We start from the raw sequence: 25,661 nt of genomic DNA, 5'->3' as shown, positions 1-25,661 counted from the left end.
GAAAACTGGGTGGCTTATCATGCATGGTAGATGAGATGGTGGAGGTATTTTGAGGTGTACGAGTGCAGTGGTAGAGATGGGCACACTGTTGACATCATAGTCGGCTAACAACTTTTGCTAGGATATAAGACTAGTGTTACAGATTTGTTGTGTCTTAAATGCTTTCTAATAAGGCCCAGAACAATTTGTAATAAACATGACACAATAAAGCTCAGAAGAATTTACTTCATGGAAAATATGACTTCCTCATAGTCAAAAACATATCATTCAATACCAAAATTGATCCAAGTTAAAATACTGTTTCATCGGCTGGAAATGGCGACCACCATTTTGGACTTTTTTCAATGAATGGCCCCAGAGGAATGAACATGGAAATGTTGGTGCCTGTATCTACTTTTGAAAGATTGCTACAGCTATCTGCAGCACTATATAGTGTATTTAATAGTTTCCTCTCCGCTCATATTTGTAGTTATTATTTCATTTTGTAATCAGTGTTATATCAATATATGAATGCTTTTAAAACTCCACGTTCCATCACTGCAGCAACCACTTTACCACCCTGCTTCCTATGTTCAACATCAAATAGACAAAGTGGTTCATTTTTTAAAAAGCACATAAATCTACCGAAAAAAAAAACACAAAACGCCTCCACAGTGGCATTTGAGTCACCATCACAATGTAGCCATCCTTTTGTTTATTCAGCAAAGAGGAAATGATGGGAGTGGAGGGGCTTTAGAAATGCAAAACAGACACAAATAAAGTTCTTCATCAAAAATAATTGTATGGTACAAATCCTCATCATTTTAAAGTAGTTTTCAATATTTGTTTCATAATGGTTCATAAATAATTATTCCCCATATATCACGAATCATATCGCAGAATCGGTCAAATTAATTGCAATTAGTTCTTTTTTCCAAACCGTTCAGCCCTATTTTAGAACAATAACCAATTGTTCTTTATGTCGACCCAAGAGCTAGCTGCAGCATGCTTTGGATCAGACTGCCCTAAGAACACTTAGTTTAGTAGCACACTCTGCATACCTTCATGCTAGTCCTTATACAGGCAACTTCTGAATATTTATACTTTAAAATGACCGTAACATTTTTGCCATTGTATTCTGTTGAATGTTTTGGATCACAATCTTGTATGAGTTACTATGTAGTGACAAAAACACTCGGCACACATTCCCATGTTCCCCCAGTGATCGTTCCATTATGATAAAAAAAAAAAAACGGTCATTACTTATTTAATTAAAGCCCTTTCACATCAAATTACAATATACCATTTAAACTAGAACAATTTAATCTGCTAAAAACACAAATTGAGTCTTGATATGAAAATGAATAATTGTTTTTTTCCCATTGGAATAAGAAATATAGCAAAAAATAAGATCCGTGGCAAACACACATCTATTATAATACGTTTATTCAGCAGGATAATATTTATATATTAACACTTCTTTATGATTATGAAAGCATAAATCCAATCACCGGGAGTAGAAACTAACGCTCTACAGTAGACTAGCTTACTATTATTCTGGCATGTGTGTTTTTGTTATATTTGTGTATTCCCTGCATGTGGTCCAAGTATTCACATCTCTGTGTTGGGTGTGTCAGATGCTCAGCCGACAGAAGGAGAGCGGGACGTGTGGAACCAGGTGAACTCGGTCCTGCAGGACTCTGAGAACATCCTGATCAGCCTGCAGTCCTACAAAGGAGCCGGCCAGGAGATCAGAGATGTAAGAGAAACACACATACGCGCGCACACACACACACACACACACACACACACAATTATGTATCACTGGTATGTAGTGAAATACATTTACTCAAGTACTGTACTTAAGTACCATTTTTAAGCTTCTTGTACTTCGTTATATGTCATGCTACTTTATACTCCTGCCCCTGGTAGAATATAAGCTTATACAAAAATATAAATCGACTAATAAATAAACATTGTCATATCATTATATGTTAATATATCCAGCAGCAGTTTACAAAGTAATTACATTTATCTCCACCTTTATCAGCTGTAATTAACACATGAATGCATCTAAAATCATATTTGGTAATTTAATAGATATATGATTCTGAAATGGGACATTACACATAACTTGGAGCTTGAAGTATATTTTGATGACAATACTTTTGCACTTTTACTTTAGTAAGACTTTGCTAGCAGTGTAATTTTACAATTAAGTATTTATTTGGGTCAATAATTGATATCACGATTATTAAAAACGATTATCCATTTACTTTGAAAACATCCATTTATTGAAAAAAACAATTTGAACAGTATGTTTTTAACAGTTGATTACCCTGAACTTTAAGTATAATTCAACTGGAAAACCGCGATTAACATACGATTAATTGAGCAGCCCTACTGTCAACATGTGAAACACATCTGAACAGTTTGCAGCACAAGACAGAGAAGAATAAGCTCAATTGAAAATAATTGAAGGTTTCACTGAAACACAGGACAAATGATTGAAACCTTCCCCTCAACGTACTGAATGTGTGTCTGTGAGCGTTACGTCTCTATGGATGGATGTTTGCTGAATTGTATTTTTTTCTCAGGCAATTCAGAACCCCAACGACTTCTCGCTGCAGGAGCGGGCCTGGCACTCAGTGTGCCCGCTCGTCATCAAACTCAAGAAGTTCTACAGTTTCTCCCTCAGACTAGGTATGCTCACTGTGAACAACGACATATCTTGTGTTAACTTCTTTTGTATTTCAGTAGCCAGTTGGTTTAAAGATGAAAAAACAGCATCTAATGTCTTTAGAAATCTGTTGTGGCTGTTTCAACCTCTGCACGTCAAGTTTAGATTCTGCAACAGACAGTGGCCAGAACCAAATTCTGGACAAAAGTGCGTGCCAACAATCAGTAAACAGCATCCTGTCCCCCTGTGACATGTTGACCTTTGTCACAAATAAAATCATTCTTCTTGAAAACGCATTAATCTCAGACGCACACCATTTGTATTATTTTGGCAAGCACTCTACTAGTGCTGTGTTTTTGGCGTAAGGTGTCGTTCCTTATCTTACAAAAAGGGATTGTCTTCCTTCACTCAGGTGCTCTTTAAATTAGTAATTGTACTTACTGTCATGTTTTGTTGATATTTTCTTGCAAAAGTCTTGTAAGTGTTTTTGGATCAATAATAATAAAAAAATAAAAAATGTTCTTTGTTATAATAAAAAGTTATATTGTGATATTGTGAAAGTCTGTGACAAGAAACCAGAGGTGTGAAGGTGGTTTTGGTACTTTAAGTATATTTCAATGTTAATACTTTTGTGCTTTTACTTGAGTAACATTTTGAATGCAGGACTTTTACTTGTAACTGAGTATTCATACACTCTGGAACTCAGCTCATAAACAACATTGATGGACTTAAAAATGAATTGTTCAGGTCTTTGATTCTCTTCTGTCAAATCTCTGAATGTCCATGTTCAATCTAAACTGGACACTTCACAAGAGCTGACATTTTGTATTTGTGTGTGTCTACATTGTAGAGGAGGCTCTGCAGAGTTTGTTGGAGAGCCTGACGTGTCCGCCCTTCACGCCCACTCAGCACCTGGAGAGGGAGCAGGCTCTTGCCAAACAGTTCGCTGAGATCCTTCACTTCACGCTGCGCTTCGACGAGCTCAAGGTCTGCCCTCACTCAACTCACTCACGCTTCCTTCATTTCGAAATGATATGTTGTTCATTCAAAAGTCCTGTTTAGGTGTACAGTATTCCTGTCCAAGCTTTGACGGTTTCCTTGTTTCCCTTCAGATGAGAATTCCTGCCATCCAGAATGACTTCAGCTACTACAGAAGAACCATCAGTCGAAACCGGATAAACAACATGAATGTGAGTTGTGACTGAAATTGCCATTACGATATAGGAGGGATTAATCGTTTTGGCTCCTTTTATTCTTATTGTCATTTAAAAAATATATTATAATGATCATGGTATAAATGTTTTATTGATTTATTTTGAACAGAACCTGTACCAAAAAAAGTAGAATATGACTTCTGCACAATACTTTATTCAAAATCAACACATATTTAGCCTTTAACAAATATGCTTATTCTTCCTGCGATCTGAATATTGTTATAAATATACAGCCCTAATCTGCAGTGTTGTCTTATTCTAGAACATAATGTTAGAAGGACACAGGAAAAGATGGCTGTGTTCACTTTTTTCTTTTGTCACATCAGAGAATGAAATAGAAATAGTTCAATGGGGTCCTACGGTATTAGAATATTTCAGAGAAGGATGTCATTAATGTAGAAAAAGAGGGAAATCTTCCTCCACTGACACGTTGTTGATGTGTGATGTGTGTTTGTCTCCTGCAGTTGGACATTGAGAGTGAAGTGAACAACGAGATGGCCAATAGGATGTCTCTGTTCTACGCTGAGGCCACGCCCATGCTGAAGACGCTCAGCAACGCTACCACAAGCTTTGTGACGGAGGTGAGAGTGCTGACACCACATCACTGCTGCAGCAACTGTGACTGCAACACGTTAGCTACACAGTGATTGTTTTCTAATGCTGCAAATCTCTGTTCTAACACAGTGCTCTCAGATGTTTTGCACTCTGAATACTTGGATTAGAAAATATATGAAAATAAAACACCTGATATCATATGTGTTTTTCTTATGTTTTGCCAGAAGCCATATCATCAAGTTGTAACAATTTCTATAATTTCTTATTTTTTTTTTTTTTAAATGTAATAAACGTATTCCTTCTGTTTGCTTCTTTTACAGAACAAGACTCTTCCACTGGAGAACACGACGGACTGTCTCAGCACCATGGCCAGCGTCTGTAAAGTCATGCTGGAGACACCGTGAGTCACCATGCTTTTCTACACAAACAAAATAAATCTCAGTTTAGTCAGTTCTACCTTCATGACTCTCCTCCTGGTCCTCTCCTCCCTCTCTGTGTACAAAGGGAATATACGAGTCGTTTCAGCAGCGAGGACACGCTCCTGTTCTGCATGAGGGTCATGGTGGGAGTCATCATTCTGTACGACCACGTTCACCCCAACGGAGCCTTCAACAAGTCCTCCAAGATAGACGTAAGACACACACACACACATATATCTGTATAACAGCATCACTGAGGACCATGGCCTTGTTCCCTGATGCCGCTCTGCTCCTCTCCTCAGATGAAAGGCTGCATAAAGGTCCTGAAGGATCAGCCGGCTGATAACGTAGAAGGCCTCCTGAACGCCCTCAAGTAGGTCCTGCTGGAGTGTGGGAGAGTTTTTCTGAGACATGTATTTTATATATCCATTCTGCCCAGAAAGTTATGAATAGTTGTGTATTTCAGTCAATTTACTGTATCATTTATTCCACTAGAGGTATCAGACACTAAAACTCATCTTTGCTTTTTTTACTTTACTCTTTGTGAAAATGTTAAGACATAATATATTGTTAAATATCTTTGGTGAGTGTGTTTTTGTGTGCTTTTCTCCTCTTGAGTATCAGGAAATCTTCTTTTTTTAATAACATGTCAGTAAAGCTAGGCAATATGGCCTATAACACATATCTCAATCATTTCATAATATCGTGACACACAGTACATCTCAATACTTTGAAATCCCTTTCCATAGGCTCCCTTTGACACCAGTATGATGGTTCACCAGTATGATGAACAACATATGTCTGCTTTGGCCTACAGTTCTACCCCTGTGTATCTGCTTTAATATAGGAATTAGAGCACAGCTACATGAAACGGAATGAATTGACATCTTACAATACCAAGCCGAACGACTATAGCCGGTTGAAGTACCAAAAGTAAAGTCAAAACATCTCTAAAGCTGCATTCACATGATAAGCGGTAAAATGGCTCTACGCTGACGTTGTGTTTCTATGAGGGGTGCCGACCGAACTAGCCCGAAGCGCTACCATCGACGTCACGCAGCGCTCTAAAGTGTTGCAGACTGCTGACGCCTTAAAAGAATATGAGGCAATTTGTACTCGATGTTTGCAACATATACTTTTTATACATCCTAAGTAGAACAAGCTCGATACATCGAGGTTATTGGCCCTACCCCACATGTAAGTCCTCAGCTGTTCCACAGTGACCTCTGTAGACTCACAACAGAAACATATCTTGATGTTTCATGCCATCACACTTAACTGGAGTGTCCCTGCAGAGCACAATAGTCTTCATTCTGTGAGCACAGCATCAGTTTCACCCAGGATTAGATTCTGTTTGTGCTGGTAGCTGAAGGGTAGGGGGGGTGCAGCTATCCCCTCCTGACCCTCTGTTGTTGTTTCTTCAGCTGCCACAGCAGCAGTGGTTGAAGCCTGTGGGGAAATTGAAACTAATTGATTGAAACTGCTCGGACTGTTCAGCTTCACCACTATGTCCACTATGGACAGGTGGATGTTAGAATGCATTACACTCAGGGACACGGAGTAAAAACTTGACTGTGGATTCATTTCCATTACTAGGAATACCCTCAAATGGCTGACTCAATACTACTAGTTTGCTCTCTACCATGGTAGAGAAGTACAAATGTAACCTCATTAAAAAAAATACAGGAATTATTATGTAAGAAAGAACATGCTTGCAAAATGTTGCTCTTTTATTTTTCTTATCCTACGATCTTATTTATGATCTATCTTTTTTGCCTTTTCTTAGTTTCTTGCTACTCTGTTTGTTAGTTGGTTTCAACTAGCAGCTAGCATGTATAGCGTGCTAAGATCAACGACCCTGCTATATTTGTACGTTATCTACGTGACTTAGCTAGCTGGCAGATACATTTCTGTTAAGAAATACAGAGCTGCCAAAAGTAATGATTCCTTCTTCTTTATCCACACAAACGTTTATTATTTAATTCTGTTTACTTCTTTTTTGTTAATCACTAGCAATTAGCCTTTTCTGTTTTCCGTTTACCGAAAGAAAATTAATCTCCAACTATTTGAATAATTGAAAGGACAACGTTTTTTCAAACTATAATTGTTTAGCTAGTTATTAAACCCCACACACCTTGTGTAGTTAAATATAGAAGTTGTTTATCTCTGGAGTTTCTCAACACTTTTAAAATAATGTATTTAATGAATAAACCTGCATTAACGTTTCATTTAGATTGAACAACTTGTCTTGGATTAGCTTAGCCTTAGTATGTGCACAAAAAGAAAAATGGCTGCTTCAGTTTCCTGTTTACTCTCCCACTAACACTCCAACGTTTCTTCCTCCTCAGATTCACCACAAAACACCTGAACGACGAGTCCACTCCGAAGAACATCCGGACGATGCTCCAGTAACGTTTTTTTTTTCTTTTTTAAATCTAAACAGATATGAAGAGGATCAATGCTCTGACCTCAAATAAGATGTATATGTTTACATTATTTAAAAAGACTCAATGTTAATACTCGTGTGTATTTGCATAGTCATTCCCTCCGAGCTATGGAAACCCTTGTACCTTCTTCTAACTTTGCAAAAAAACAATATGAAAGCACCACATGAATTGCCTCCGCTGTCAGCAGCTGTCAAAGCACACCGACGGACACCCTTCAGCCTTATGTAACCATGCTTTGCAAGCGGCACTTGGAAAAAAATGTTCTTCGACTAACGTTCTCAATCTTTTATTTGACAATGGAAGAAGTTTAGTGTACAGCCTTTAGTCAAATTTGAAGCGAAATAAATCTTTTCATAGTGAAGGTTTTACATTGTGACAGAGTTTGTGTGTTAAAACAAGTGGAAGTGTTTCTGTCTTCTCACTTGATCTGAAGAATGAGTCTCAATGAAATCAATCAGTGTGTGTTGCAGTGAGGGGCTAAATATTGAAGCAGATAAGGGATTCCTTGGTTTGATGTAAGTATTGCTAAAAGCATTTTCTCTTTCTATGCTCAGCTGTTGTATTTGTTTTTTCTCACACTCCAATCTTGTGAAATAAATCCACTGTGAACATTAATCTTACTTTGCACATCCAGTAAGATCCGGTTGGCTTCAAGTTCTGTAAAGGCTGTGATGATGGAACAAAATCAAATCAACCCACCATGTGTTTTTATTTAACTGTTAATGCGGCAATCTTTCTGAATGATGGTCGATGGTTTCGCCATGTTTTAAGTGACTTACTGTGTGGCTTTTGTATTAAACAGACATTTCTATAAAAGAAAGGCCATCTTTAATTCTGAATAAATGATATGTGCTTCTTAACTGAACAAGTTTTAAAACAATTGTTTACTTCCGTAACATAGTGACATCACATTTCTATTGGCTAGCGCTCCATCACATTTTACGTGGTAGGCTAAGGGGCGGGACACCTCTAAGCCGTTGACCAATCACAACACAGCTAACCAATCAGAGCAGACATAGCTCTGGTTTCAGGCAGAGGTTGACATTCTCTTTGAAAAATAGAAAGGTTTTATTCCCCGAGTGGTTAATTGAACAATTAATCTCATCATTATTTAAATTGAACTTTAATTTGACTTTATTTACATGTTTCATCTATAAATAGAACTAGAGCTATTCGTAACCTGACATTTTTCTTTAAAATATGGTATTTATGTACAAAAAAAGTCCTTAAATTTGACTTCTAAAGTAATGACTTTTAACATTTGCCCTTTTGTGAGTTTGATTATCCTCACTTGGATATTTCCTAACGTTCTCAACATCAGACAATCTCATAATTCTCGACTACATTGCTTTAGGTTTAATAACGGTTCATTGTTCATGTAACTTCTGAATGCGGATAGATGAGGAAGTGAGTAAAAAAGGAACTAATACAAATGTTTTGGGCATAAAACCTCCACTTTTCCATAAAATGACTAATCAGATTTGACCATGTAGCATACTATAATAATATCTTTATGACTGTAGCATCATCACCCCTATCATAACACATTAAAATAACTTTGGCTTTTCATGGCACCGCCTTCAAATATTAAAACTCGCTGGAAAATATATTAGGATTCTAACCTGAAAATAACTTCATCCCCGACTCAAAGAACTTCATTTCATTTCATCATAAGCCATATACAGTATATATAGTGATCCATTAACATTCAGTTCGTGAACATAAATTAACACGTCGGGTATTTCCTTTCATTCAGGCCTGTTGTTTATTTTTGATCCTCTTGTATTTAGTAATATATACGTATGTGTGTGAGAGCCACACTTTGAATGCTATGTTTTTGATGCATAAGTGTACAATAATTGGAGCAGGTGTGCGTATGATACTGATATTCCATATCTGACTGAATCATCATGATGGATGTGCACCGAGCCTCCCTCTGTGTGTTGAGCGCCAGGTGTTGAACACTGAGACAGATTCCCTTTTCCCGTCAGTTATTGTTTCATATGTTCTGAGTTCACACTCACTGTTTATATGAGTTGCTTTGGCTTTGTACTGCGTATTGAATGGGATGTGTGGATTGGATAATAAAGGTGGTACATTTCTTATAAAACTGTTTCCTTTGCTTTCTTGTGATACAGCAGTTGTGGAGGGTAAAAGCACTACAAGTAAAAGTACTGCATTGAAACTTACTGTAACAAGTGAATAGTAAGTATTATTGGGAACATGTACTGAAGTATTTAAAAATGTGTCATTTTACCACAAAATATGAAACGTCAACAGGTTTGTATTGACAAAGGTCCTGCATTTAAATAGTGTTTGAAGTCAGTTTATATTAGTATTTGCAGGCCAATGTACTTAACATAATATAAAGTAACTAAATTCAGAAGCCTATATCTTCAAAGGTTTCAAATAAGTTAAAGAAAAGCAGCAGATCCTCAGTTTGCATACAGTATTTATAGATTTATATTTATTTATAGTACTGTCTCCTTTAACCCTCCTGTGGTCTTCGGGTCAAATCTGACCGATTTACTACTTTCATCAATCATAACTTTTTTGTTTTACATTCGATTGCATTAAGGCTTTATGATATCCTTCACAGTAGACACTTGAACATATACAATTGCTGATCACCACTTTCATTGAACTTTGGATGATTTAGTCAACTTTGTAACACCCATGGTGTTCCCGGTCAAAAGTGACCGCCATAAAGAAAAGGAATTAGTAACCATCCGGATCAGATAAAACACACACACATAATCTAGATGTGTTACCCCCCTCTTATGTGCCCATCCCCCCATGTGAATCACACCTGGCACACACACACACAAACACACAACAATTTGACACATTTCCCGCTCTTATGTGCCCATCCCCCCACATGGATCACACCTGGCACACGCAATACATGTTCAGTGTCTATTCTTTGTATATTTACTGCAGTTGTTCATGTATACCAGTAGTCTGATACAATATGTACAGTTTGAAATCGTGTTAAATTACATTTGGTGATGATTAATGGTTTTTGTGTTAATGTAATAGCAGTTAAAACAGGACCGGTCAAATTTGACCGCGAACACCAAAGTAAGGGGGGGGAAACGAAGACAATAGGAAGGTTAATATTATTTTTTTCAGTGTTTTTCTTCCCAAATGGTTCTCTGTAAATCTTTTTCTGGAGTAAAACACACAATGTAAAACAAATATGATATATTGAGTTAAAATGACTTAATAATTGGCATTTTTTTTCAGCCTGCCACTAGCAGTGCGGTTCTTACTCAATACCTTGCCAAGAGATTGCAGTTGTATCCGGCATTACATGTTGAAAATATATAAACTCCACCCTTTGATGCTGTAGCTTTGACGTCTTCCTGATGGAGGCGATGAGCTTCATCTGTGTGTGTCTGAGAAAGGCACAGTCCAGGGATGAACCTCAAACAGGGGAACACCTGAAAGTATAACATACATTTTATTAGTGATATTTACACCTGAGATTCAAATCACTAACGACAACCACTGTCATTTTAGTCAGAGTGAGACTTCTGATTGGTCAACAAAGGATCAGTATCAAAATCACAGAATTTCACTGTATACCTTTTTTGTTTGGACTATTCAGTAAAACAATTGTCCCACAAAAAACATTTTATTCTAACTGTTAAATGTCAAACATTTTGTAGATGCATTTAAAACTGCACATATTTTATCTTTCAGTTTCAACACCTAGACTTGTCCTGCTTTGACGTCAGAGGTCTTCCATGAAAAAGGTCTAAAACCTTAAATACAATTTATGAAATAAATATATTTTCTGATGTAAAACAAAATGAAAATGTTCTGCTGGTAGAGGCACAAACATGCCTCAGGACACTCTGTTAAGATAAGGGAGTCACTTTTCCATTTTCTACAATAGTAAATTGGGTTTTTTAACCTTTTGTTTTTTAACAGGCCAATGGAGATGTCATAGTTTGAGAAAATATGTACATTCAAAAAGCATAATGTATTTCCAAAGGGTAAAACCAAGAAAGTCTTTCAAATGTTTACCCCAATACTCATATTTGTTCTTTTACTTTTATAACACTGCTACCTATTTGTTTACCTTGGATGTGAACTTGTTTTATTTTAATTGTATTAATGTGTGCTTTACTCTTTATTTAATTTGCCATACTCAATTTGTTTTGCCTTTTTTTCTGCTACAGATACAGAAGGCTACAATCAGAGGTGGAAGAAGTAATCAGAACTTACTTGAGTTAAAGTACTAGAGTGTAGGAATACTCTGTTACAAGTAAAAGTCCTGTATTCAAAATGTTACTCAAGTCAAAGTAGAAAAGTATTAGTACCGAAAGTAAAAGTAGTCATTTTGCTGATTGGTTATTTCAAAATAGTATATATGATATGTTTGACTAAAGTCTGATTATAATAATACTTGATTATATTTCACATCATTAATCCGAATCTGCAAATAAAGGTATTTAATAAATGTAGTGGAGTAAAAGTACACAATTTAACTGTTATTTGTAGTGCGGTTGAAGTTACACAAAATGTAAATACTCAAGTAAAGTGCAAGTACCTCAAAACTGTACTGAAGTACTTTACTTGAGTAAATGTACGTAGTTACTTTTGGCCCATTTGGCTATAACACTGTACATTTCCCCACTGTGGGACTCTCCAATAAAGCTGCAGCCTACAATTACTTCTAATGCTTTGCTTTAAAAATAAAAGCAATTCATGATTTATTTTCACTCAGGAGTTAGTAACAATACCAGCACAATTTCTAATGGGGTCACAAACAGCACACATTCTAATAATACATGACATTATTAGCAATTTTAACAGTGCCTAAATTCTGCCACTTTCCTGCAGAATCAGTGGTTTTATCCCATAATGTGTCCTGAATGTGTCTTGCAGTGTGTTACATCACTCTGAGCCCCGGGGCGTGCATCTTACTGGGGGGGCTCCTGTGAGAGCGCTGGGACGCCCTGAGCGCCTCCCCCCTGGGCCGGGGCCCCGCCCACCTCACCGGCCCCGGGCGCATCCCTGCATTCCACTGGGCGAGGCGCATCAGGCTGCTGACCGTCTCCTTGGTAACGGGGTGGTCGTGACTGGGAGACGCCCAAGAGGGTCGAGTCTCGTAATGAAGAGGAGGAGGAGGAGGAGGAGGAGGAGGAGGAGGAGGAGGAGGTCTGCAGTTGGAGCTGAGGAACATCTGAAGGAAGAGGGAAGAGAAAGAGAAGTGGGGTTACCTTGACAACCACATTTTCACAAGTAAGAGTCCTGCACCCGTTGCGGGACAATTAAAGGATTTCTGATTCTGATTCTGATTCAGATACTAACAGTTGACCAATCACAACAGAGCCGGCCAGCTAACCAATCAGAGCAGACTGAGCTCTGGTTGCAGACAGAGGGTGAAAAGAGGTGCTGCAGCACAGGCAAAAAATAAAGAGCTTTTTGAACATTAAAGCATGGAGACATGTCACAGTAGAGACACCAAATAGAAATATGAACCTGAAAATGAGCATAATAGATAATAATCTAAGATATATTTTGTAAAATATAAAAGGCTAAATTCCTTTTGAATTGTTGTGGAGTACTCGTCGGAGTAGTAGGTAAGTGGCATGAAAAAGAATACTCAAGTAAAAACCTAACACATTTGATTAGCTCCAGTATCCATGCTAATTAATTTTGTCTGATAAATATCACCAAAGCCTGAATATTAAATGCCACAGTGTCCTCTATCTCACCCTGCCCCCCCCCCCCTCCTCCCTCACACCCCATCATCAGCATAATTTCTCTCCCCCCCGACACCTCCCTCTCTGAGCAGCATCATTAACATGCTGTGTAAAGGCTGCTCCATAATGCATGATGTCTGCTGGTTGCACCATCTCCAGAGACCCCTCCCACGTTTACCCCTCCTCTGATTCAGACATGGAGGTCACAGTCACAGTAGGGGGGGTGGGGGTGATGGATGGAGCGTGTTCTACCATCGATTTGGCTCTGCGTAGCTTGTAGTGTGTCTCAGACGGGGATTTCTTTGGTGTGTTGCTGCTGCAGGTGGGGGCTCTGAGGGTCCTCCGCCTGCAGGGAGAGGAGCAGGTGGAGCAACACCATTAGTACTCTTTCAAACATAATAATCGGTTATATTACCTGCAGATGGCGAGGGTCAAAGAGCAACATGTGTCTGTTGCGCTCATTAATCTAATAATGCGTTATGATGTTTCATCATTTGATTTAACCATTATCTGCAATGAATTGAGCTTCTTTGGATGATCCTGTACTAACCTTTTTTAGCCCTATTTTGACTTTTTCTGCCTTTTTTGACTTTTATTTTTGGTCCTATTTCTGGCTGCATTAGGTGGTGAATAGTTCAGATACATTGTAATATTACTGTAATTCGCACTGTGCACTATGTGCAAATGGATGAAGTGCAGAGTTCAGAGGTAACTAAGTACATTTACTCAAGAACTGTACTTAAGTACAATCTTGAGGTACTTGCACTTTACTTAAGTATTTACATTCTTTGCTACTTTGTATTTTACTCCACTACATTTACTTAATACCTTTAGTTACTTTACATATTCTGATTAATGATGTGAAATATAATTAAGTGTTAAATCAGACTTTAGTTCCACCTGGAGTAAATTCACAAGCTACCCTGCAGTATACAAAGTCATTCAAACTCGCTGCACCTTTACCAGCTTTGAGAACACTTTGATGATCAATCATGATAAAACATATCATATATATTATTCTGAAATGGGCCAATCTGCTCAATGAGTACTTGCATGCAAATGCTTTTGTACTTTTACTTGAGTAACATTTTGATTGCCGGACTTTTACTTGTAACAGAGTATTCAACTCTTCTACTTCTACACTTACTCAAGTACAAGATCTGAGTACTTCTTCCACCTCTAGTGCTAACCATAGCCTCCATGTTAAGATCTGGTACCAACCATGAAGAGACTACAAATTAAATATAAAGATGTAAAAACTATGACCACATAGTCAGCATAACGTCGTGTGTAAAAATGTTGCTTACCTAACTTTGTTGCAAAAAATTGAAAATAATTGAAGGTGTTGTGTAAATGTAAGGCTGGTAAAATTGTACGACAGTTCTTCATTGTTAGCTCTTAAGCACCCATTGGACCCCTCCCACTTTTTTTTTTTGAGACAATGTCTCAGGGCTTCTTAACATTTATGAAACTATTAATGTGAAGATATGAACCATTTTTAGCTAAAAGAAACACAAGAGTAATACCAAGCCTTTGAATTAGCATTTTGCGAAAAAATGCTAACTAATGCTAGGACTTTTGCACAGCACTCACTCTCAAAATGCCCTTATTACTTATCGTAACTGCACAAACAAGATATCCGATTAAAGCTGAGACTCCACATATTCCATACATGTAGTGTCATCACTGTACCGAATTTGCGGAGCCTTCAGCCAGAAAAGAGAAAGTAAACAACATCCGGTTTCAAAAATATTACAATAATTACATCTTAGCTTTTTTGATTTGTGATCAAAAGTTGTGTTCAATGGAATAAAAACGCCGCTCAAGGTTAATCCAATGTCTCTGTGTCACGTAGAATTTTTTACTGATAATCCATCATCATATTTATGGCAATAAACTGGGTATAAAGTTTTGCAGTCAAGGCTTGTACTTTCAGATATGCTTCGTTTGCTTCTCAATTACGTCCGCAATGAAAATGTTTACGTGGATTTGGGAACTGCCCATCGGATTCTATTGGATCTAATGGTTAAGAAAAAGGTGTAAATCACTCAAATCGACCAATGGGTTCCATAGATATGGTCCTGCGTAAAGTATAAAGTGTGAATGCCAGCGGCAGACCCATTACGCAGCAGACTATACGCCCAGCAGCAGGACCCAGAGCGCACAGAGCGGACAGCAGATAACGGAGCAGATTACAAGATTAGCGTTTAGGACTTTTTCTATACTTTGACTTTTTTCAAATAATGGCTTGCAGGCAAGAGATGCTTACTACTTTACAGGCAATGGAAATGGTGACTAATGCTGACAGCGATGCAGATATGTTACCTGTTGATTCTGAGTCAGACGACGAGGATCTCCTGCAGCCAGAACGGCACCCGGAGCGTTGTGACTCTGATGATGAAATTCCACCTCGGGAAAGGTATGTAATCTCTCTGTTTTTATCTATTACTTATTTATTTGGTGTACGATTATTCATATAGTAAATAAAAGCGTCTGCTAAATGTAATGTAATGTACGCTCAAAATGGCATGTTTGGCAGGAATTATAGGGATTATTTACAAAAATAGTGTTTCTTGTCTGTTACATTTACTAAAAGTATAGGCCAGTGTTCATCTATAGTCACTAAATGTATTGCATTCACACACTCAAAATGGCATGTTTACTGCCAAGGAAACAGGAATTACAGGAATTAATCTAATCTCTTTGTTTTTCCACATTTGTTTTCATAGTGATGGAGATGAGGATGAAATGGCTTCAGCATTGCCTACTTTCACCCAGCCCACACCTGCCTCACCCTCACATTCCTCAACTTCTAGAAAGAGATCTGCACCAGTATTGGCCACTCAGCCTGCATCCAAAAAGCACTCCCTTCCAAAGCTACCATCGTCTGGTTTCTACCAGCTTTCTGCAGCGTCAGATGCATCTGTAAACCACAGGAAGCGTGGCCGAGGTGGGGCTCCCGCTCCTCAGCCAGGAAAAGGAAAAGCATCAGATAAATGTGTAAAACGCAGGAAGCGTGGCCGAGGTTCTTCCTCTTCCAGAACGACAGAAGAAGAACTCTGGTGGCACAACAGAGAGGAGAATGACCAAACACCAGAGCCACTGAATTTCACGCCAGCCAGGGTCCCAGGCCCAGCGCTCAACCCCACTGTAGCATGGTCTCCCCTCTCCATTTTCAGACTTTTTTTTTAGCGCTTCCGTGGTTCATACAATCATTACCAACACGAACGCCAACGCCCTGAAAAGACTGCAGGCTGGAAAGAAGTATGTTTGGAAAATGCTGACTGTGAGGGATTTCTATGTTTTCCTGTCCATTATCATTTTCTCAGGCCTCGTCACCGTTCACAACCGATCGGACTACTGGAGGAAGAAATGGCCATATAACTTCAAATTCCCAGGTGATGCGATGTCCCGGGACCGCTTCGGAGCCATCATGTGGTCACTGCACCTAAGCAACCCTGAAGAAGACGAGGAAAACGATCGCAAAAGGAACACCGCTGAGTACGACAGACTTTTCAAGATAAAGCCCCTGTACACGGACATCGTTACTGCCTGCAAAGCACATTTCCAGCCCCATCAAAACATTTCAATAGATGAGAGGATGGTCGCCTCAAAGGCCCGCATCAGCATGAAGCAGTACATGAAGGATAAACCAACTAAGTGGGGATACAAACTGTTTGTGCTGGTGGATTCCTCCACGGCATACACATGGAACTTCAATGTGTACACAGGGAAGAGTACGTTCCTCTCGGGCCAGGGACTCAGCTACACCTCCGTGACCGACCTCCTGCCCCTGCACGAGGCCTTCAGCGGTCAGACGGTCCAGCGGAAAGTGAAACAGGCTGGTGTGTGGCAGACTAAGACTGTTCCCACTCCTGACGCTGTGTTTGACTACAACCGAAGCATGGGTGGCGTGGATGTGTCTGACGCTTTGATCGGGTACTACAGCGTTCTCCACAAAACGATGAAATGGTACAAGACTTTTTTTTTTCATTTTATGGACATTGCAGTGGACAACAGCTTCATTCTCCACAAGGAGCTGCAAAAGATGACAAGTGACCCCAGCAGGACAAAGCCACACACACAGAAGACTTTCAGGGAGCAGCTTGCTTCTGAAATGTTGGAATTTGGAACACCTCCACCACCCCCCCCCACCACTCACATGCGGGCCCAAGTTTTATGGGAAAGATGTCCGTATCAGGAAGAACTGCAGGAACTGCCATGATGCTGGCAAAAAGAAGGTGAAGACAGCTGTGTACTGCAGGAAGTGTGAGGTCCCTCTGTGCTTCACTTCCAAAAAGAATTGTTACGAGGAGTGGCATGCCTAAATTGTAACATTGTAAAGTTTTAAATAAATCTGCTCCAGTTGGAGTCAAACTTCATTTTGTATGTTTTTTTTTTTTTACAACAGTTGTATTTGGATGGAATGAATACCTATTGTGATAATTCAAAGTAATAAAATGATTTTTACAGTGAAAAAGGTCAAATGGAACTGATGGTTCCCAAATTACCCAGAGGTGAGTCCGCCTGGACTTTATTCTTCTAAACCTCTCTAAAAAGGTCAAATTTCACTTGTTTTGCATCAATCTTGATACAGGGTACTTATTATATGTTATAGTTTGGATTCCTAAAGCTTTTAGTCTACTAACCCATCATTCAAGGGTGGTTTTCACTATAAGTAATGGGTTTTTTTTTAGGCGGAGATAGAATTTACTAGTAGTTTTTACTATGTTCCATATGAATTTACTTTAAAAATAAAAACATCTATATTGATTCTGACAATTCTACATCCAACTCACAGATGTAACCTTGCTTTGAGAAAAAAGATTATTAATTTACCCCTTTTAGAAGTGAAGATATAGTCTTTGTTGTGTTAGTGGCATTTTCGAGCCTGAAACCTGAAAAACAGGCTCAGGGCTTAACAGGTTAGGTGGTGAATAGTTCAGATACATTGTGATATTACTGTAATTCGCACTGTGTACTATGTGCAAATGGATGAAGTGCAGAGTTCAGAGGTAACCAAGTACATTTACTCAAGAACTGTACTTAAGTACAATCTTGAGGTACTTTACTTAAGTATTTACATTCTTTGTTACTTTGTACTTTTACTCCACTACATTTACTTAATACCTTTAGTTACTTTACAGATCTGGATGAATGATGTGTTAAATCAGACTTTAGTTCCACCTGGAGTAAATTCACAAGCTACCCTGCAGTATACAAGTCATTCAAACTCGCTGCACCTTTACCAGCTTTGAGAACACTTTGATGATCAATCATTATAAAACACATCATATATATTATTCTGAAATGGGCCAATCTGCACAATGAGTACTTGCATGCAAATGCTTTTGTACTTTTACTTGAGTAACATTTTGATTGCCGGACTTTTACTTGTAACAGAGTATTAAACTCTTCTACTACACTTACTCAAGTACAAGATCTGAGTACTTCTTCCACCTCTAGTGCTAACCATAACCTCCATGTTAAGATCTGGTACCAACCATGAAGAGACTACAAATTAAATGTAAAGATGTAAAAACTATGACCACATATGCGGCTTTCACACCAGCGCTTTTCCCTTTCTAGCTCCTAGCGAGAGCTTTTCTGGTTCAGCTCCGGTTTCCCTTTTCAGCTCCCGCTCTGTTCACACCGCCCAGAGCTGCCGAGAGATTTTCTCCCACAACAACAACGGGCCGGGGACTGCGTCGGGTCGACGATCGTGTTGCTTTTAATCATACGAAGCCAGATTAAATTAAATAACGGCTTCTCCAACCTTATACTTTTCTCCAGAGTGCCGTGGTTCATTGTTTATTAATGTGTTTCAGCGGCATTTACCGACCGCTGCAGTGCTGGCTGCTCTTCCACGGGAGTTTATTCTCCCGTTAGCGGCTCTAAAGTATTCACTGTCTGACTGTCACACAAGCAGCTGATACATATCCCCAGTTCCCCTTAAGTGAATGTGTGTCAGTCTGAATTGACGCTGTTTGGCATCACAACGCTGTTATGAAAGTTTCTCTGGTATAACATGGGTGATGTTAGCATAGCAACCGAAGCTAAACTGACTACTTGCTAAGCCGTTTTCTACAGGCACATTTTACCGGCGTATTTTTCATTATGATTCTACTTGTGATAGTCGGACATGACAACCTGTGCAGCCCATGTATTAATTCCATCCGATAGCTGCTATAATAGCAAACAAAACGTCTGCCTGCTCTCCACAATGATCAATAACAGCGAACGGATGGTCAAAGTAAGGTTTCCTGCACGCCTCGACGTAAGCGACGCCGCGTCATAGCTCCAAAGCTCTTGCCTCTGGACCGACAACTTTTTGGAGCTGGAAGTGAACCGCATTCCGGAGCTATGACGCGCCGCCGCTGCGGTGTGAACAGGAAAAACCGGCGCTTTTCAGGCTCTAGCTCCCAGCAGGAGCTGGAAAAGCGCCGGTGTGAAAGGGGCAATAGTCAGCATAACGTCGTGTGTAAAAATGTTGCTTACCTAACTTTGTTGCAAAAAAATGAAAAGAATTGAAGGTGTTGTGTAAATGTAAGGCTGGTAAAATTGTACGACAGTTCTTCTAACTGTGCATTGTTAGAAACAGGAGGCCCAGTTATAAGAATGTCAACACTATATGGCTATATTTCTATTTCTAGGTTATCTCACATGTCAGATTGTGGCTGTGGACTGAGAGCTGCGTCTGAATATCTACATTTAGTTTTGGATATACAGTATGGTGTGTAAATACAGAAAGTCAAATTGTGCAATCTCTCTTGTTTTAAGGCCAATCAATGGTAAACGGACTGCATTTATATTGCGCTTTCCCAGTCTTTTACACTTACAATTAAGTACTCACCCATTTACACACAGAAGCTGTCATACAAGGTGCTACCTGCTCAGGGAGACTCACATTCAGACACTGTATCTTAAGTATATTGCCCAAGAACACATCGACATGTTGACTGTGGGGGCTGGGTCCTGGGATCAAACCACCTATATTCTGATTGGTAGACGCCCACTCTACATCACAGCCACAGCCCCATGCTCTGGACTCTGTTATTAACGATGTTTCATTTGGGATTGCTAATGTAATGACCATTCATTAATGGTCTACTTAATAACTGTTCATCAAGTCCCATTAAAACATAATGAAGTTCAGTAAATGGTTTGTTTGTTTCTGCTAACATTATCTTGATTTCACTTTCAACTGTTTAAAGGTTTTGATTTTTTTGACCAATAACAATCCAATTTGACGTCTTACATTTTCAGAGCCTGCTCGGGGGGGTCCAGGTTGTCGAGGTAGTTGAAGCGCAGAGTGTCTGCAGGACGTCTGTCAGAGTCTCTCCAGGGTGGGGGGGCAGGCTGCTTCTCCTTTCTTATCCCCGTCCTGGAGATGCTTCCTGGAGGCTGGCTGAGGGAGGCTGCCCCCCCCTCACTGATGAAGACCGCCTCTGACAGATCTTCAGGTTTACTGATGGAGGAGACGTGTGGAGCCTCCAACTGCTGCTGGGGGGAGGACGCCTGGAGGTATACATTACATTTTTATAAACATTTTATCACTGAATTTTGATTTAGTTATCCTAAAATAATAACTAATATTCATATATTTGACAACTACATGTTTGATTTTTGAGTTTATCAGTGTTGGAATGTAACTAAGTACCTTTACTCAAATACAATTTTGGTACACAACCAGTACTTGGGTATTTACTTTCTTATTCTACTCTACATTCAGGTTAATATTTTACATTATGTCAACACTTATTTAAAGCCTAAGTTACTCAACAAATTAAATACATGTTCACATAAAAAATCCAAAGAACAAACATTTTTGGATGTTTTTTAATAAATTAAACTACCTAACAGCGTGAAGTACAGCCTTAATGATTAATGTAGTCAATTATTTTTGCAAAAATGCACAGGCACCCAAAATTAGATTTTGCTGTTTAATAATTTTGAAGAGTTTCTGTATTGAGTATGGTTTATTTTACATTTAATATTTCAAGTACATTTTCCTGATTATTCTTTTACTTAAGTAACCATTTCAATGCAGATCTTACACTTGTAGTGGATTATTTTCGCAGTGTGGTATTATAATATAATAATTATTAAAATAAGTCTTTATCAAACAGGGGCCATGCAGAACATATTATTTTCAAAACAAAAGAGATGAGTTATTGCAGTTTTAGCTATTAGCAATCTCAGCATGTTCTGTCCGAGATACAGTACATGTAGCCATCAACAGCCACTGAAAACATGAAGTCTCTATGACACTCACATCAGAGTTAATATTCAGTAAAATATATTCTACACTGCTGGAGTTATTCTGTGTGACCTCCTGACCTGCAGTGAGGTGAGCCTCAGCTCCTGCACAGAGTGGATGTAGAGTCTCTTCCACACCCCCTGCTCCAGGGGGGTGGGGGTGAAGGTGAGGCCCCAGCCCAGCCTCAGACACTTTGGCCCCCACAGCTGGTCCAGCTCCACCAAGCTCCTCCAGCTCCAGCTCACCTAGCAGGGGATTCAAGAAAACACCCAGAAAGAGAGAATGACTTAGAGCTAGATCGGTAGTTGAGTCATCCATCATAACCATCCTACATACAGTAGTGCAATACTGTACATCAATTATTTTGCCTAAATTGCAATATTAAGGTACTTTAAACTTCTACTGCATCAATTTTGTACTTTTTACTGCACTTCATTTATTTTAAGCTTCATTTACTTTGCAGATTCAGATTCATAGTACAAAACATCATCAACAAATTAATGATGATGCAATATTAAGGATTAAGATACATCTGAATTGATTCCCAGGAAAAATCATTCACAGGCTGCTCAGCATAAAACAGAATACAAATGAATTAAAATAAAATGTTGTAGATTCAGAATATTATAGCAAAATAAAAATCAGCTCATAAATAAGGATGTATTATTTTTGTATTGATATACACTAGTTTAAGCTACTCGGCAGTATACAAAGTAGTTAACATTAGCACCACTAACATCTGCAAAAGGAATGCTTGTGTCAATAACTATAACCCAGTGATATAGAATAAGTATAACACATAGATATAAAGCATTCTGAAATGAGTTACTGCAAAATAAACACATAGAAGTATATGTTGAAACTATTACTGTATTACTGTACTTTGTATCCCAAGTAAAAGAGTATTTTTTATTATTGTTTTTACTGAATAAGCAAGGATACCTAACTTTCACCACTTCAACTTGTTACATCATTTGAAATTATTCCAACAAAATGTAATTAAAGAATATTAAAAAACATAGAACCAAAAACATATTGATGAAGACGGGTGTCAACAGATATAGTAATTGATTTCTGCTCACACAATCATAAAGTAAATGAATGCTTCTTCCCCCTAGCGTGTAAGGGTGTGTGTTATGGTGTGTGTTATGGTGTGTGTTACGGTGTGTGTACCTGTGCGCAGCGGCTCAGGCTGCGGGGGTCCAGGAAGGAGAAGAGGTAGAGGCAGAGGGCCCGGGGGAGCGGGCAGGTGAAGTCAGCCGCCTGCAGGGGGAGCCGTCTGCTCACACTGAGGCTGAGGAAGAGGAGCTGCTCCACCGAACAGCTGAGCACCAAGTCCTGCAGCACCGCCCTCCTCTGGCTGTCACTCCACCTGTCACACTGACATAGGAGGGGGGGTCACAGGAGGCTCCACAGGCACCCATCAGCACAATGGAGAGGTTCTCACGACTACCAGAGATCACACTGAGTTCACTCAGCAGTGAAGAACCAGCAGCTTCATCATCATCATCATCATCATCACATGAACTCACCCACTTTGACAGAAGTTTCCGCCTTTCTTCAAACACCTGAGAAAGAAGAGAAAAATGTAAATGACAATGACAGATTGTGTGTATTAGATGATGATTAGATTATATATTTATATGATAAACAAATAACACTTATGACCGTGAGTCCAATTTCCTAAAAGAAAAGGGCTAAACTTGACATAGTGGGTCATGGTGATATATTCTCCAATAAGTTATTGCTCTGTAAACTTTAATTTTTTTTAATACCTGTCTGATTCTTTTTGAGGTTGTATTAATTTGTCTTGGCTTTTTATTGACACTACTTTTTCTACCAGTCACAGAATATATCTGACTAATATGTTTTTGTGTGATGTTTCAGAGTGGATGTGACCTTGCTGTTGGAGGGAGCGTGGTTCAGAGGAGTCCAGGAGCTCAGTTTGGTTTGCATCTTGGCACAGCTGGAAGATGACCTCTGTGCAAGCGGCATCATCGAGTAACAGCTGGGTAAAGGTGATGCACTAAAATACACAGAACAAAACTTTATCAACATGTTTTTGTTGTGTGTGCAGCATGCCATTTAACATCATCTGAACACTTTAAGGCTTGTGTTTAGCCTTCTTAAAAAATTAGAAGTTACATAACATACCAGCTTTTATCTCACTCAAAAGGAACAGTGAGTGTGAGTGAAGTCTTACAGTATATATGATAAATCAATGAATACATGTGGAGATTTATAAAAAAAGACAAGAGGATAATCAGCCCTACAGCAATAGTTCAAGAAGTCTAACTGACACGAATCCAGCCTGCAGAAAGACGATTTGATGTTCCGGTAGACCACCTGTCCAACAAATACGACATACTTTCTGGAGTTGCACAAGGAATCTGTCTTGGTCCCCTCCGTTTTTCATTATGAGCTACTACTAGGTATAACTATTAAAGTCTTATATAATAAATCAATGAATAAATGTGTAAATATATCGTGTATAATGATGTTTGCCCAGAGTCAGATGTTTATATCCTCTCCCCTTCTTTGTTATTATGTTACTATACACTGATACCAAATACACAAATACCTCCATCTTTAATTCCATATCTTGTAAAAACAAGAGTTAGGAAAATAAGTCTTGGTCCCCTCCTTTTATTATTATATATGCTACTGCTAAGTATAATTAATAAAGTATTTTATAGTCAATCAATGAATACATGTGTACACATAAGGCCAAATACATCTTCGCATTATGTCTTGTTTCCCCCATCTTTGTTATTATGTAACTTGGCAATACTAATACAAAAATAATATACAACTTTAATTCTATAAGAGTGAGGAAAAGCAGTCCACAGTTAGAAGAAGTTAAAAGGACAAAGGTCAAGCCTTACACACACACACACCATGCAGCGTTTTCATAGTATACACACACTCCTAGTATTTTACTCACCATCAGTTCTCCTCTGCTGACGGAAGGAGAAACATTCCCTCTCTCTCTGTGTACTCCCGTTAGCCTTTGTGTCTGTACACCAAACTCTTCTTCTTCTCTTTTATTTCCCACTTTCCTGTGCTCAGTTTACTCGTTCCCATAGTAACAGAGAGTGGCAGGGCCTGTCACACGCAGAGGGGGGTGCTGCAAAGCAAACCACAGTGCAGAGTGGAGTGTGCAGGCGACAGTGACTTTAATGATGACAAATAGTAGAAGCTGCAGAAAGCCTGACACTGCAACTGCTGCAAAGACCATCTGCCCCTGATACTCTGATACTGCAAAATACCTTTCACTTCTGGAGATCATGTTTTCTGACATAGTTCTTATGTACAGTAGATATATGTGTATTTTTACACTGGATATGTATATTTCTCCAATGCAAAGTTGATAACTTGTGTAAAACACTATGCTAAATTGAAAGGAACATTTTAAAGGAATGTAATCTACAGTAACTGACCTGTTAATTGATCAAATATATTGTGTTTTACACAACACTAATGAATAGGTGTTGGAAATGTACTTATTACATTATCTGTAGCAGTAGTAACATTAATGGAAAAAGTAGTAGTAGTAGTGGTGTAATGTAACTTCAAAGATCCAGACTCATTTATACTTAAGTAGCCTACTATTGTTCGCATACTTGTACTTCACTTGAGTTTAACATGTAGGCTAATACTTATTTATACTGCTATTACACTACATTACAGAGATATATATTTACTTTTTACTCCGCTACATTTATTATACATTCAATTTTTTACATATAAAAATACATGATATGCACATTTTCAAGTTTCATTTCCTAAAATAAGTACTGTAGTGACATTTTAAAATCAGCACTTTCACTTGTAATGGAGTTTTTTTTTTTAGTATTTCTCCTTCAAAAGTAAAGCAACAGCCTCATTTTTCAACACTAGTAGTAAAGTAGTAGTATCATAAGATAACTTTGTTTTAAGCTTAATAAATTGACTTGTGAATGAAGTAGGCGTTGGCTCTGTTTTCAAGGCAACAATGCGCCTGGTGTATGACGTTAGAACTGCTGCTGTGGGCCTGCTGATAAAACATTTGATTTTTTTCTGCAGACAAACACTGAGTGCCACCAGTCTGAGAAGTTTTTCATTCAAAAGGCTGCTCGTCCTCGGATGGGCGGCCGCGCGCAACGAGGACAGAAAACCTGCTGTGAAGAAAGAGGGAGAGCTGCGTCAAGTTAAACAGACACACCCTGAGCACGACCGGAAACCACCCGGAGGACCTTCAAAATAATAATAATGAATCAGTTATGTATTGCATGTACATGGTTTTAAATGTATAACACATAGTTGTCATTCCGATTTAAATCCATAGCTAAAATTACCCCTCACACTAACTAAAAGTGGTAGGCTATGTTATTATATGTTACACATTGAA

General features: G+C 38.7%; 2 protein-coding genes across 2 annotated transcripts in view; one reads left to right on the top strand and one right to left on the bottom strand.

Annotated features, from left to right (window-relative positions):
• fam49a (family with sequence similarity 49 member A) overlaps positions 1-9,404 on the top strand; it is a 44,179-nt gene extending 34,775 nt beyond the window's left edge. The window contains exons 5-13 of the mRNA XM_034150436.1: positions 1,617-1,738; positions 2,577-2,682; positions 3,510-3,646; positions 3,772-3,849; positions 4,338-4,454; positions 4,749-4,828; positions 4,933-5,059; positions 5,150-5,220; positions 7,196-9,404. Of these exons, the coding sequence (XP_034006327.1) occupies positions 1,617-1,738; positions 2,577-2,682; positions 3,510-3,646; positions 3,772-3,849; positions 4,338-4,454; positions 4,749-4,828; positions 4,933-5,059; positions 5,150-5,220; positions 7,196-7,259 (902 nt within the window). The 3' untranslated portion in view covers positions 7,260-9,404. The remainder of the gene's footprint in view (positions 1-1,616; positions 1,739-2,576; positions 2,683-3,509; positions 3,647-3,771; positions 3,850-4,337; positions 4,455-4,748; positions 4,829-4,932; positions 5,060-5,149; positions 5,221-7,195) is intronic.
• Positions 9,405-10,420: 1,016 nt separating this feature from the next.
• Positions 10,421-24,292, bottom strand: fbxo16 (F-box protein 16). Its single transcript, XM_034150690.1, has 9 exons — positions 24,216-24,292; positions 23,171-23,297; positions 22,804-22,839; positions 22,445-22,651; positions 21,352-21,516; positions 20,270-20,529; positions 13,264-13,357; positions 12,230-12,488; positions 10,421-10,737 (listed from the first exon to the last, which is right to left on the bottom strand). The coding sequence occupies exons 2-9, from the start codon at positions 23,267-23,269 to the stop codon at positions 10,679-10,681; spliced, it is 1,179 nt and encodes a 392-aa protein (XP_034006581.1). The 5' UTR covers positions 23,270-23,297; positions 24,216-24,292; the 3' UTR covers positions 10,421-10,678.
• Positions 24,293-25,661: the final 1,369 nt, after the last annotated feature.

The sequence above is a fragment of the Trematomus bernacchii genome, unplaced genomic scaffold (genome assembly GCF_902827165.1).
Source record: "Trematomus bernacchii unplaced genomic scaffold, fTreBer1.1, whole genome shotgun sequence".
Classification (NCBI taxonomy): Eukaryota; Metazoa; Chordata; class Actinopteri; order Perciformes; family Nototheniidae; genus Trematomus; species Trematomus bernacchii.
This window is presented reverse-complemented; position numbering and strand designations above follow the sequence as displayed.